This window comes from Corylus avellana, chromosome 2, assembly GCF_965113065.1.
Source record: "Corylus avellana chromosome 2, dhCorAvel1.hap1.2, whole genome shotgun sequence".
NCBI lineage: Eukaryota > Viridiplantae > Streptophyta > Magnoliopsida > Fagales > Betulaceae > Corylus > Corylus avellana.
In genome coordinates this window covers 33,963,601-33,975,952 of record NC_142491.1, presented here as the reverse complement: position 1 = coordinate 33,975,952, position 12,352 = coordinate 33,963,601, and the positions used below count along the sequence as shown (strand labels likewise).

Below are 12,352 nucleotides of genomic sequence, written 5' to 3'. Positions count from 1 at the left end.
TTCCAGGCAAAATATATGTGACAATGAGTATCAATAATATGAAAATGGATTAAGCTTTTTCTTTTTTCTTTTTTTCTTTTTTAGCGTCTGAATATGTTCGTACACAAATGTAGTCTCTAAAAACCAAATCATAATAAATAAAAAGGGTTAAATATCTTATTCACCCATAGAGTTTCACAACTTTATTTTTTGACCCCTAAAGTTTACTTTTGATCACAGGAGATCTTTGTAGTTTGCCTAAAGATCGAGATGGTCTTTCTATCTATCTATCGTTAGTAGACTTAACAAAAATCCATGTCACTGACATAGGGATCAATTATATTTCAACACGTGTCCTAATTGCCAAATCATCAAATATGACTGAATTTACACCCTTGCCACCTAATAAAATTTTCGTACAAGTTGATTCAGGTGGCAAAAATGTTTCAATTGATTAAGGAATTTCTCATAACCCACAAGTTTCTCATTACCATAGCCATAGATTCAAAGTCATCCTTATCCAATCCGCTCTTAAGGGTATCCACAATATGGATAAACTTTGCATTCTCCACACAACTCTTTTGAAGCTTCTAACGACACATACTCCATGCATCTCTTGTCAACCGGCAACTTCAAATTATATACCCTATTGTTTTGTTCTATAACCCACATTTTGGGCAAAATGAATCTGTCACAATTTTCCTTTTGAACAAGATAGCTTTTGTAGGCATCGCATTATTGCAAGCCCTCCACACAAAAACTTCGACGACATTAGGAGCCTCTATCTTCCATATTCTTTTACGTATATGTGTATCTTCTCATATAAGAACGCTCCCATCTATCATACGTTGCACATGTATTTGCTAGGTAATAGACACTTTTTATAGCAAACTCCTCACTTTTATGTGCACCTCCAAATTTGTTATTCTATTCCATTAAAGGAACTAATGTAGATTTTGACCAAATAAAATTGTTTTTTTCCCTCCATGAACACCTCTTTACTCAAAGAGATACTCCACCATTTAGTATCATTATTTATGGTGTTAGCCACTAATGCACTTTTATTAAGCCCCCTATAGGTGTTTAAACAACACAAACTATTTCATTTGTGATCCATATATCCTTAAAAAAAAATGTTTTTTCTCCCTTTACATCTCTCAAAATAAGTTCCCCTTTCAATAAATCCCTTATTGGCCACATGCTTCTCCACACATCTCTCAAAATAAGTCCCTCTTTCAATAAATCACTTACTGACCGTATGCTTCTCCAATCTCTACACATAAGAGAGTATGTTTCCCGGTGCCAACTTTAGTTCAAGAACATCAATATAAGGACAAATATTTTACCTTTAATATTTTTGCTGCCACTTATTCATGATTCTATAAACACTTTCAGCACTACTTTGCAACAACGCTTTGCTAAAAATTTTCAAGTCACAAAATCTCAGCCCCTCTTACCCTTTTGATGACCCCATTTAAGCCAAGCTCACACAATAAATATTTACATTGTTGTTCTTACTATAATTTTTGCATCATTGAATTAATTTATTTGCATAGTTCTTTTGGAAGCTTAAATAGATTCGTTGTTTAAGTAGAGGTGGCATGTACAACCGCTTTAAGCAATATCTTCTTCCTTGCTCGAGACAACAATTTTACCTTCCAATTGCTTATTTGAATCCAAATTATGTCTTTAACATTATTGAATGTGTGCATCCATAATTTGCTAACCATCACTGACATGCCAAAGTATTTGTCAAAACATTGGGTAAGTTGAACTTCTAATATTGCAGTTATCCTTTGCCGTTTTGACTGGTATTTTTGTTGAAGAAGATAGACGTTTCCTCCTTATTCAACTTATGCTACGTCACATGCTCGTATGTATCGAGCACTTGTTGTAATTGACACCACTCCACAACATTCGCATAAAATAAGAGTCTATCATGAAATAATAAAAAAAAAATGATTTTAATTTCACCCTTCCTATAGCAATTGGCAATCATGTGAGTTCCTCATCTGATTCTGCCTTATATAATATCGCACTTAGCACTTCAACACACATAATAAATAAATAAGGTGAAATCGGGCCTCTTACTATAGGCCTCTTGTCAGAATAATTCTTCCATGTGGAATATGCCACATCAAAATGATGAACATCACCTCCATACATTTTGAAAACTCATACCTAGAGGGTTATCAAAAAGCTCCACTAAAGCAAATATAAATGTTATATTATAAAGTGTTATTTTCTCATATTATGATAGAATAAGGGCAATTAAAATAATTATCAACAGTTTTCAGGTATTAGAAATTTTTTTTTTAAAAAAATACATATTAGTTTGCAAAATAAAAAAAATATATCTTATACAATCATTTATATATTATTTCTTTGAACGAGCATGTTGGGAATTTTGACGGATTTGTCTGATATTCAATAAAATAGTGCTCATTTGGCAATTCACTTTTTATTTTTTTATTTCTCCAAAAAAATTTCAAAGATTTTTATTTACTTTTCTCTCGCAAAAATTTCACAACTCATTTCACATTTCCATCACATCAATCAATTATTATTATTATTTTTTTTTAAAAAAAATCAACTTATTTCTTTACATTACCAAAAAAAAATTATTTACTTCTATTTTACAAAACCACAAAAAATTCAAAACTTTTTTCACATTTATATCACATCAATAAATTATTATTATTTTAAAAGAAATGGGAATGCTTTGCCAAACACATATTTTCTATTTATTTATTTATTTATTTTTTGCTTTTATGTACCCAATTAAATTCTAGGACAGGTAGTCTCTTGTGGAAATAAGGTTAAATAATTATAATGGATAAATACCAAAAGAATTGCCAGGGATTTCAAATGAAATATATGTTTTTTCCTTTTAAAGTTCTCTTAATTAATAATTTGAGAATTAGAACCCAACTCCATTGAGAATGAAACGTGGCAGAATCTGATTCCCTCTTTTTAACACATCAATGTGCTCGACCACACGAAATCACAAACCCACCTATTGGCCGTGAAATGACCAGTAAGCCACTAATACTAAAACCACAAAACCCTAGCGATATCCTCCAAATCAATCTCAGTCGTTGGTTCCTGCCTAATCAATCGCGACCGTTTATATTTCTGCCCCATTAGCTCTCTAGGGTTTATAACACTCTCATCCTTTATTTACACCCCCTCTCACAAAGCTTTAGCCGTCTCTCTCGCCCCCTCTCCTTCGTAGAGTCAGATCGAGCTTCAGCAATGGTGAGAGTCTCAATCTACGCTCTGCATTTTCTTGTTGTCGTTCCTGAATATTTGGTTTCAGCTATGTGAATACTTAGTGATTGATTGAGTATTCGGTTCCGTTGCCGTTTTTTTTGTTGTTGCGTTGTTTGGTTGCTGGGAAAGTGTAAGAAAGAGAAGTGGACAGTTATTATGTGTTGGGTTTTGTTTGCTTGAAAAGTTTTTGCTTGTCTCGGAATCTGGGGTTGTTGGGTTAGTATGGATAGTGTTTCGGGTTCTGTTTGGTTCCTGGGTTGATAGTGTAGAAGAAATGAGAATTATTTGGAATATTGTGATCTACGTTTGAAAATATAATTTGGTGTAGAGATTGTGTTCTGGGTTTTATTGAATCTCATGCTCTACGTTTTAATCTGTTATTTGGTGTATGAGATAGGTAGAGTCTCTTCTACATCGATGTTGGGTTGTCCTTTTAAATAGACTGTGTGTCCGGTTTTTCTGTTGGTGGTGAGAGAAAGTATCTGAAAAGAAAGAAAAGTACGATTTTGAATCTGATAGTTAGCAAGCCTTGTAGGGAAATTATATAGTATGGGTGACCTTTGAGATCCAAATTCTATAGTTCTCGGAGGTTTCAGTATCATTAATTTGCTGACTTCTCTTGAAAAATCGAAAGGACATTTTGGGTTTTTAGGCCTTACTGTTTGCTGAAGAATTGGTTTGGCCAAAGAGAGGATATTTAGATTTTTTTTAAACATGGAATTTCTTATATGGTAGAAGCAGCAAATCGGATCTCAATATTGTGTTACAAATCTGTATTATGGATTTTTATATTGTGATGTTGCAAGTGTCAATTCTGAATGTGTGTACATTTTCTGCGTTGAATAACCAGTACTGTTGGCTCTTAACCTACTCTCCAGCTATATTTCTACATTTCTATGCATTGTTACTGTAGATCATAGGTTGTTTGTAGTGATTATCTCAATGTTATTTATGGTTGTTATGGGCATGCCTCTTCATTGTTTTGCATGTCATATGCTTTTGTATCATGCAAGCAAGGATGTAGTGATATGGATTTGATTTTGACACCACTTGTTTCATTGACAATGTGGACCCTATAATTTACCTTCTGCTACGGTTTAGCCGCTTCTTGTTGCAACTAATGTTCATAGTGTCTTTATTATGTTTTCAAATGGGCGTCTAATAATTCTGTTGTTTATTATAGGCCTTTGTCAAAGCTCAGAAATCCAAGGCCTATTTCAAGCGGTTTCAGGTCAAGTTTAAGAGAAGGCGAGGTATTGTATTGATTTTAATTGGTCACTGTTATTCTCTTTGGGTTGATGTTATTTTTCCATCTGGTTATGATTTCCTGATTGTTTGCAGAGGGGAAGACGGACTACCGTGCCAGGATCCGTTTAATTAATCAGGATAAGAACAAGTACAATACTCCCAAGTATCGTTTTGTTGTGCGATTTGTATCCTAAAATGGGTATATATTGATTTTCTTGTGCCATTATCTTTAATTTACTTTTTTAGTTATTGTCTAGGTGATCATCTTTCTTGTAGAACCTTGTTATTGTTCAGTTTTCTGCTTTCATTTGAATAATTACTGATTTTTTATTAAATTAATTATTAAAATTTTTTTGAACTGTGACTAGGTGAACTGAATGAAGTCTTTAGATGTAATAGTATTTCCTTTTCTCATGATATCTTAGTATTGTGTTTTGTTGATCGTGATGGATACGTTTGGTCTTCAGTAACTTATTAAAAAATCAGTTAGTTCGTCTGTTCAAGTTGTAAGGATGTCTTTTGAGATTATGGTATCTGTTGCATCTTCTGTGTTTCAAACCTTAACCGTGTTTTAGACCAACAAGGATATCACTGCACAAGTGATCTCTGCTAGTATTGCTGGTGATTTGGTTCTTGCTGCTGCTTATTCCCATGAGCTGCCACGTTATGGTCTGGAAGTTGGCCTTACTAACTATGCAGCGGGTATTTAACTTGTAGCTTTTCCATAGCTCTTTCCCTCTTCTTCCTCCTTTCTATTTACCTCTTTCTGATGCCTGTGTTCCAATCTTGTGTAATACTTGTTGATAATGCATTCAGCTTACTGTACTGGCCTTCTTTTGGCCCGTCGTGTCTTGAACTTGCTTGAAATGGACAAAGAGTATGAAGGCAATGTTGAGGTATATTGGCATATGCGTACTATTATCTCTCCCCTGCCCCTCTTCCACCTTGAATGACATCCCATTTGCTGGGGTTTTATGTAAGTTTATTTTGAAAATGAGTATGTGTATTGTTAGGCAACTGGTGAGGATTACTCAGTTGAACCTGCAGACAGCAGGAGACCATTCCGTGCCCTCCTTGATGTTGGTCTTTTAAGGACAACAACCGGAAACCGTGTTTTTGGTGCCCTCAAGGTAATTGTTGCTCAATGAAAGCTGTGTCTTTCATAACCTTCTTGGTTCTTTATTTGGTTCTTTAGTAGTTGCATGAATTGTTTTGTTAAATAATCATAGGGAGCATTGGATGGTGGTCTTGATATCCCACACAGTGAGAAAAGGTTCGCTGGTTACAACAAAGAAAATAAGCAGTTTGATGCAGATGTTCACCGCAAATATATTTATGGTGTCCATGTTGCTGATTACATGAAGGTATGGATTCAGATTCTATTTCATGACTGTTAGCCTATCATTGCTTTTTGTAAAGTGGCGTGTAATCTGATTTAACTTATAATTGTTCACTGGTACCAGGTCTTAATGGACGAGGAACCTGAGAAGTATCAGTCTCACTTCAGTGAATACATCAAAAAAGGAATTGAGGCTGAGAGCATTGAGGAGATGTACAAAAAGGTTCATGCAGCTATCCGTGCTGATCCTACTGTGAAGAAATCTGAGAAGCAGCCTCCCAAGGAACATAAGAGGCACGTTAATTTATTGATTTATTTTGTTGCTTTTGGGTGTGTTTGTATATATTACTGTTATTGTTGTCATCAAATGAGTGCCATTTATTATTTCACTATTTGGTTGTGCTCAAGTTCTAAAATTCCCTGGAATTTTTTGTTTTTTCTCGTGGTTTCTTTTACTCGTTTTAAGCAGAAATGGTTTTGATAGTTCCTATTTGTGGTTCTTAACAGGTTTAATTTGAAGAAGCTCACCTATGAGGAAAGGAAGGCGAAGTTGATCGAGAGATTGAATACCTTCAACTCAGCTGCCGAAGCTGATGATGAAGATGACGAGGAGTAGAAGTTTATTTTCCCAAGTTTAACTGTTGAAGAACTTATGCTTTCTTCTTTATTTTTGACAATTTTTGAAGCTTGGATTGTTTTTTTGCATCTTCTAGATGGTAATTAGATTATATGGATATTTTATTTGGCATGAATTATATCAAAGTTTTGACTTTCATGTTATTTAAAAAGTTTTCTCCAATTCCCCCTGAAAAGAAACTCTTATTTCCCAACAACTATTTTCTGTGCCGTTGAGTTCGTAATTTGCAGCGATGCCTGCTAGTGCTACAAAGAGATTTTAAATTTGGACTTCTCAAATTGATCAAACTGGTTCCTGCCGTCCAAACACTATTCAAAACAGTGAAATTCTTGGGTGACTAAATAACGTAACCAATTAGAAAAGGTACATGTCAATTAAAAAAGACATAGAATGCTGTCGTTTGCCATTTAACAACATATGGAGAAGCAGAAGACCAGATCTGCCCATGGGACTTGGGAGAAGCTTGGTCGCATAGGAATTTTATTGCATCGATGCTTTAAGCGACGATGTTTTGTTCTATTGCTCTCGGTGCTGTTTTGCTCTATTTCGCCCTCTGGAATTTTGATCAGCGGCTTTGCCCCCCCCCCCCATCTTCTCTTTCTCACGGTGCTCTCTTGTTCTATTTTTAGGGGCCAAATTGTGGGGGAAATCTCGTGGGTGTGTACATGTGATGTTGCTGAATGGTATCGGGTTTTAGGGTTGATGGTGTTTGAAATCTTAAAAATCACTAAATTGAAAGACCAGTCGAGGGCGGGGGTTGATACCTCCGATGCATAAGATCAAAGTCCTCTAAGGAGGAGTTTTTAGCATTAGAGTGAATTCATCAAAATGAATGAGATGGATGACTTGCCTTTCACTCTGGTCATACCTTCCGTCGAAAGACATTTATCTCTTGTACGAATTTGCCACGTGTCGTTGATAATTCTTCCTCTATTGCGGAGCAATTACCGTGAAAAGAGCGTGGTGCTCGCTTATTGCTTTCAGTATCGGTCTTCCAGAGAAATTGCTAACAATATCAAGATTATGATCTAGTTTAAGTGAAAAGAATAATTGGGTGTTTTGCAGTCTAGTTCGGTTTTCCCGCAACCCCATAAATAATACAATTTGACCAATTTAGGTCTAGGCTAGTAAGCCCTCCCAGGGGCCTGTATGGCCCAAACCTAGGGAGGTAAAATCTCGGTATATCAATTGCCCTCCATTCCTACGTTCGACCAAAGTCCTCGACCGACTATAAGGTATTGAACATTTTAGTTATAGCAGCTCTGTATTAGGATTTGGAGACATAATCTTAAATGCAAGGGACATTCAATCGACACAAGGACCCACACATTGCACATCCCTTCATACTAGAACACGTGGAAGAATATGGGTGGAGGTTACTTTTGAAATAAGATGCCGTTGGGCTGACACCTTTTAAGTCGTACATAGAGTCATTTTTATTTCTTCTTCTCACATTTCTAGTTCTCTTCGTCTTCCTCCTTCCTCCTTAAGGATTCTAATACTTCCAAATGTTACTGATCCAAATGCTTTAAGATTCTGATAGTAAACAACTACTGATCGAAGTTGAGCTTTATCTCTGGGACAGTTGAAGAAAAAACAAATGAAACAAAGGTGGTTGCAGGTAGTTGGTAGTTATATATTAGTTTTGTTGTGTTTATGGTTTCACGGGCTTAGTGGATCAAGCAGGATGATTTTAATGAGGTCTATTTATGTTTTCTTGTTTGTTGTTGCAAAGTGTCGTGCAGGGTTCAATACAAAAACACTTTGATGGAAATAATGCTGCAAGCACAGAGTGGAAATGATGTTGCATGTATCAACAGTGGTACAAATTCTATCAATGTAGGAGAAAAGCAACACCCAATCATTCAACTATTTATTCAACATTTTGTTGATTACTCATAATTGGTTAGTTAAAGATTAGTGTGTATATATATATATTCCCTGGTGATAGCCCCAATAATTATTACTCCGGAATTGAAGTTTTATAATCATTTTCCCTTCACCGTTCATTTGCCCTTCATAGTGGCACCTTTCACTTGCAGTAGCACCAATCGCTTGCCTTTTACAAAGGCACCGTTACATTTGCCCACTAGCTTCTGCTACAGCGTCTACCGATATTATAGTTTCTGCTACAGTTTATACCGACACTACAATTCTGCTACAGTTTCTGCCGACACTACAGTTCTTTACTTTTACTGTTAACTTTCTCAATGTAATTTTTATTTACCCATTGAATTTTGTCTATAAAAAGGATGAATCACTCTCATTGTAAAGCAGAAGCTTTCAACCTAAACTTTGAATTTATTCTGCAACTACCCTGCCTACTATTTGTAATATATTCTGCTCTTGTGTACTTTCGCTGCTTTTAAACTATGTTTGAATCTGTAAGTACTCTTGTTAATCAGATCTTTTGATACCTTTTCATTATCAATATTTTCCATTTCTCTTTTATACGCTCCAATTTCGCGCTTACTCTGAAAACTTTTGCATCATGCTTATTTTTTCTTACAATTACCACCTACATGGATGGTTCTACTGCTTTATTTTCATCTTTATTTTCAATTAATTTCAATTAATCTTTATTTTCATCCCCTTTGGTATCAAAGCCATAAGATGAAAATGAGAGGAATATATATATATAAGAAGAGGAAAATGAGAGGCTCGAAATAACGACTTCTACAAAAAAAAATCAATATTTGAAGACAGTAAAAAAATTGTCAAATGTAAGAAAGTAGATTTTTTTATCATCACAATGCAACCCCAATATTGATATTGTGGATCTCATGTAATTAGGGCAATTTCATGTGAGGGGCTGTCTAAGCTATACCTACTTGCTCGGTAGATCTCAAATTGTTTGAGCCCCTATCTGAGTAGGTGAGGCTCGAATTGCCTTATAGCCTCGATCCCCCGCCACGTCTTGGGCTTTTGGGTATTGGTAAAAAAATCTTTTGGGTTGTAAGATTTTTTACCCTCTGTTAAGCATTTTGTATGCAAACAAATATCCAATATTTTGTATGGTCAATTGTGATGTCCAGACAGTTCTTCAACTTCTTCAGTATGGCATCAAGAATTGTGAGAAATGGGATATGCTCTTTGTCTCGAAATAGATTCTATCTTTTTTTTTTTGGGTTTTCATTTCTTATTTGAGGCCAAAAGAAAGAGGAAGCCCATTCCCTTTAATTGTTACTCTGAAGAGTAAAACATTTAAATTATAAATTGTTTTGATACATTAATAATTGAACACAAATATGGTACAGTCAATTTGTTGGTTATTCTTTAAGTATAAAGAAAAGAAAAGAAAAGAAGATGGTGATAAGAAAGATATGAAAGCTAGTAAATCAACCACAAAAGGGTCCACAAATATGGAACCTTATCTGGTACCAGCCAATGGATTTCTCTTCTCATTTACACCCTGAGCTACCAACGAACACTATCTATCTACTTCATATGTTTTTCCCACATTGTCATAATTATTGACTACTGAAAATACAAGTCCCCTTCTTTTGAATTCAAAAAAAATAAAAAAGAGACAATCTCAATCGACATAGATTCATGGCACATTCACTAACCCCAGCACCAGCTCCAGCAACACCCTTTTCCACAAGGTTAACAAAGAAGACTACCCATTTTCCATCTCTGGGGTTTCAAAGAGTTTGGGCTTCCCATCAAGGTGGTGATGGAGAAGAACTAGACAATAAACTCGTCCATCGCAGGTTTGTATACGTTCTGTTTAGGTGTTTGTCTTTGTTGAGGCTTTCTATCAAACACCTGCTGTGTGGTCTGTTTATTGCATCAAAGTAGAAGTCTTAAGTCTATTTCAATCAAATATTTGTGTTTCTTGGGTGTATGGACAAAGGCATATGCTTACAAATTGTGTCGTGGGTTCATGTTCCAGGGCGGTGACGTGGGGCCTAGCGGGTGCAATGCTGGGCTTGAATGTCGGTGATAGGAGTGCAAGTGCGGCGGCGAGAAGGCCTCCGCCACCTGCACCGGGGGAGAAGAAGGACCCCAATGTGAGTGGTGTTCAGGCAAAAGTTCTGGCCAGCAAAAAAAGGAAGGAGGCCATGAAACAATCGATGGCCAAACTAAAAGAGAGAGGGAAGCCCGTTAACGGACCAACTGAATGATTTCTCAATAACCGCAGACCACCTTTGACGTTGTTGGTGTCTTTCCTCAGAAGATATGTATTTAAGAACAAGTATGAGACACAATTTTCGTTCATTTTCAACAAAGATTTTTGTATGTAGGTAAAAGCAAATGTTTGGTAATTCTTGAGATCAGCCAATTTGGTCATCCAACTCATTGCTTTTCTTTCCTTCCTTCATCTTCTGTTTTCACTCGTGTGTATTTATTGAAGTAAGGTATCAATTTGTATTCGCATGTTGGGTTTTAATTGTGTAGAAGTATGAGTATAAAACTATATAGGTTAATCACTCGACCCATTTAATTAAACAGGTCATAACCTTTAACTCTAACCTATTAACTTCAAGTTGAGTTCGTGTCAGGTTCGCGAATTGTGTCAAATATTTTCAACGCTAAATATCGAATGTCAGGTTTAGGTCGTATTGAGACATGTATTATATAGGTTAATTATAACTCGATACATTTAATTAAATAAGTCAAGCCTTTCAATATTAACTCGTTAATTTCATGTTGAATTTGTATCAAGTTCACGGATCATATCAAAAATCGCCGATCCTACTTATAAGGGCCAAACATGATTGGGTGGGGGTGATAATTACATTGTTGAGAAAAATGATAATTACAAGGGAAAACTTAATAACTTTTATTACACTAATCAAAAGCAATTAAATAATTTGTCTTTAGTAACGCTATCTAGTAACATATAAATGTATGAATAAAAATTTTCAAACCTTTAATACATTTATTTTAGATCTTGAAGATATGCAAAAAGTATGAAATCAATAATAATATTATTATTATTATTATTATTATTATTAACTAATAATAAGATCGTCTTTCCTAAAAGATTATATGAGGCTCATAATGTTATATTTGAAAAGCAAGAATTACTCAATTACTTTTAGAAAAATTGGAACTATCATGTGTGTTGATATGTGTTAGTCAATCAAGCACGATTTTGGAATAAGCACTTACAAAACACGTGAGATTAAATTAGAACTTTATTGGGTGTGTCAGCGGGGATAACTTCGATACTTAAACTAGTGAAGTATTTTCAGGAGAATAATTAATTGGTCAATTAGAAATCGTTTGAGCATAAAATACCTATCTCAATCACAATGTTTCTCCCTCCTAATTGATAAAAAGGCAAGAGAGGGCGACCAACTATAGCTATTTCACTCGAAGCCTGATTATGGTAGTACCTACTTCTTGAGAACTGTTCATGAGTGACATAGACGGTAAAAATCTCAGACGTTCTCTCAAGACCAATTAAGCCATTTTCTAACCCGCTAAGATGGCCTAAAAATGGTCGGACAACAATAAGGAGTGCCAAAATTTGTCAACCTGGTTGAATAACTTGAAAGAAAATGTGAATTTTGAAAAGAGGAGCCAAATATATTCTATTTTGTAAAACTCTGCTTTATTCAATGGCTGAAATTTGGCCAACTCAATTCAAAAAAAAAAAAAAAAAAATTGTATTTTCACAAATTCAGCAAAACGACAGGTGTGGGGTAAAACCAAACTTTATTTTCAATAAATTAACTTAACTTCTATAAAAATATACGCATAAACAAATACTTTTGTTAATTTTTTTTTTTTAAAAAATGAAAAAATGTTAAAATTCAAAAATGCAATAAAAGGAAAACCTTACTTTAGATGGGTATTGCTCACTGCTCCGAAAAATAAACGTAAAATGGATATTTTGCTAAAGCGGGTTAGCCCATTTGAATCGA

General features: G+C 35.0%; 2 protein-coding genes across 2 annotated transcripts; both read left to right on the top strand.

The window, feature by feature from the left end:
* The first annotated feature begins 3,145 nt into the window (after window positions 1–3,145).
* Window positions 3,146–6,619, top strand: LOC132167007 (large ribosomal subunit protein uL18). The gene is made up of 9 exons (XM_059577895.2): window positions 3,146–3,237; window positions 4,436–4,505; window positions 4,594–4,685; window positions 5,076–5,202; window positions 5,317–5,396; window positions 5,514–5,630; window positions 5,730–5,864; window positions 5,964–6,133; window positions 6,347–6,619. The coding sequence occupies exons 1-9, from the start codon at window positions 3,235–3,237 to the stop codon at window positions 6,453–6,455; spliced, it is 903 nt and encodes a 300-aa protein (XP_059433878.1). The 5' UTR covers window positions 3,146–3,234; the 3' UTR covers window positions 6,456–6,619.
* Window positions 6,620–9,840: 3,221 nt separating this feature from the next.
* LOC132167237 (uncharacterized) lies at window positions 9,841–10,778 on the top strand. The gene is made up of 2 exons (XM_059578146.2): window positions 9,841–10,189; window positions 10,372–10,778. The coding sequence occupies exons 1-2, from the start codon at window positions 10,029–10,031 to the stop codon at window positions 10,601–10,603; spliced, it is 393 nt and encodes a 130-aa protein (XP_059434129.1). The 5' UTR covers window positions 9,841–10,028; the 3' UTR covers window positions 10,604–10,778.
* The last annotated feature ends 1,574 nt before the right edge of the window (window positions 10,779–12,352 follow it).

Coding starts and splice junctions, on each gene's coding strand:
- LOC132167007 (XM_059577895.2), top strand. Junction 5,631..5,729: donor GTGTTTTTGGTGCCCTCAAG/GTAATTGTTGCT, acceptor AAATAATCATAG/GGAGCATTGGATGGTGGTCT. Junction 6,134..6,346: donor CCTCCCAAGGAACATAAGAG/GCACGTTAATTT, acceptor GGTTCTTAACAG/GTTTAATTTGAAGAAGCTCA.
- LOC132167237 (XM_059578146.2), top strand. CDS start 10,029: ATGGCACATTCACTAACCCCAGCACCAGCTCCAGCAACACCCTTTTCC. Junction 10,190..10,371: donor AATAAACTCGTCCATCGCAG/GTTTGTATACGT, acceptor TTCATGTTCCAG/GGCGGTGACGTGGGGCCTAG.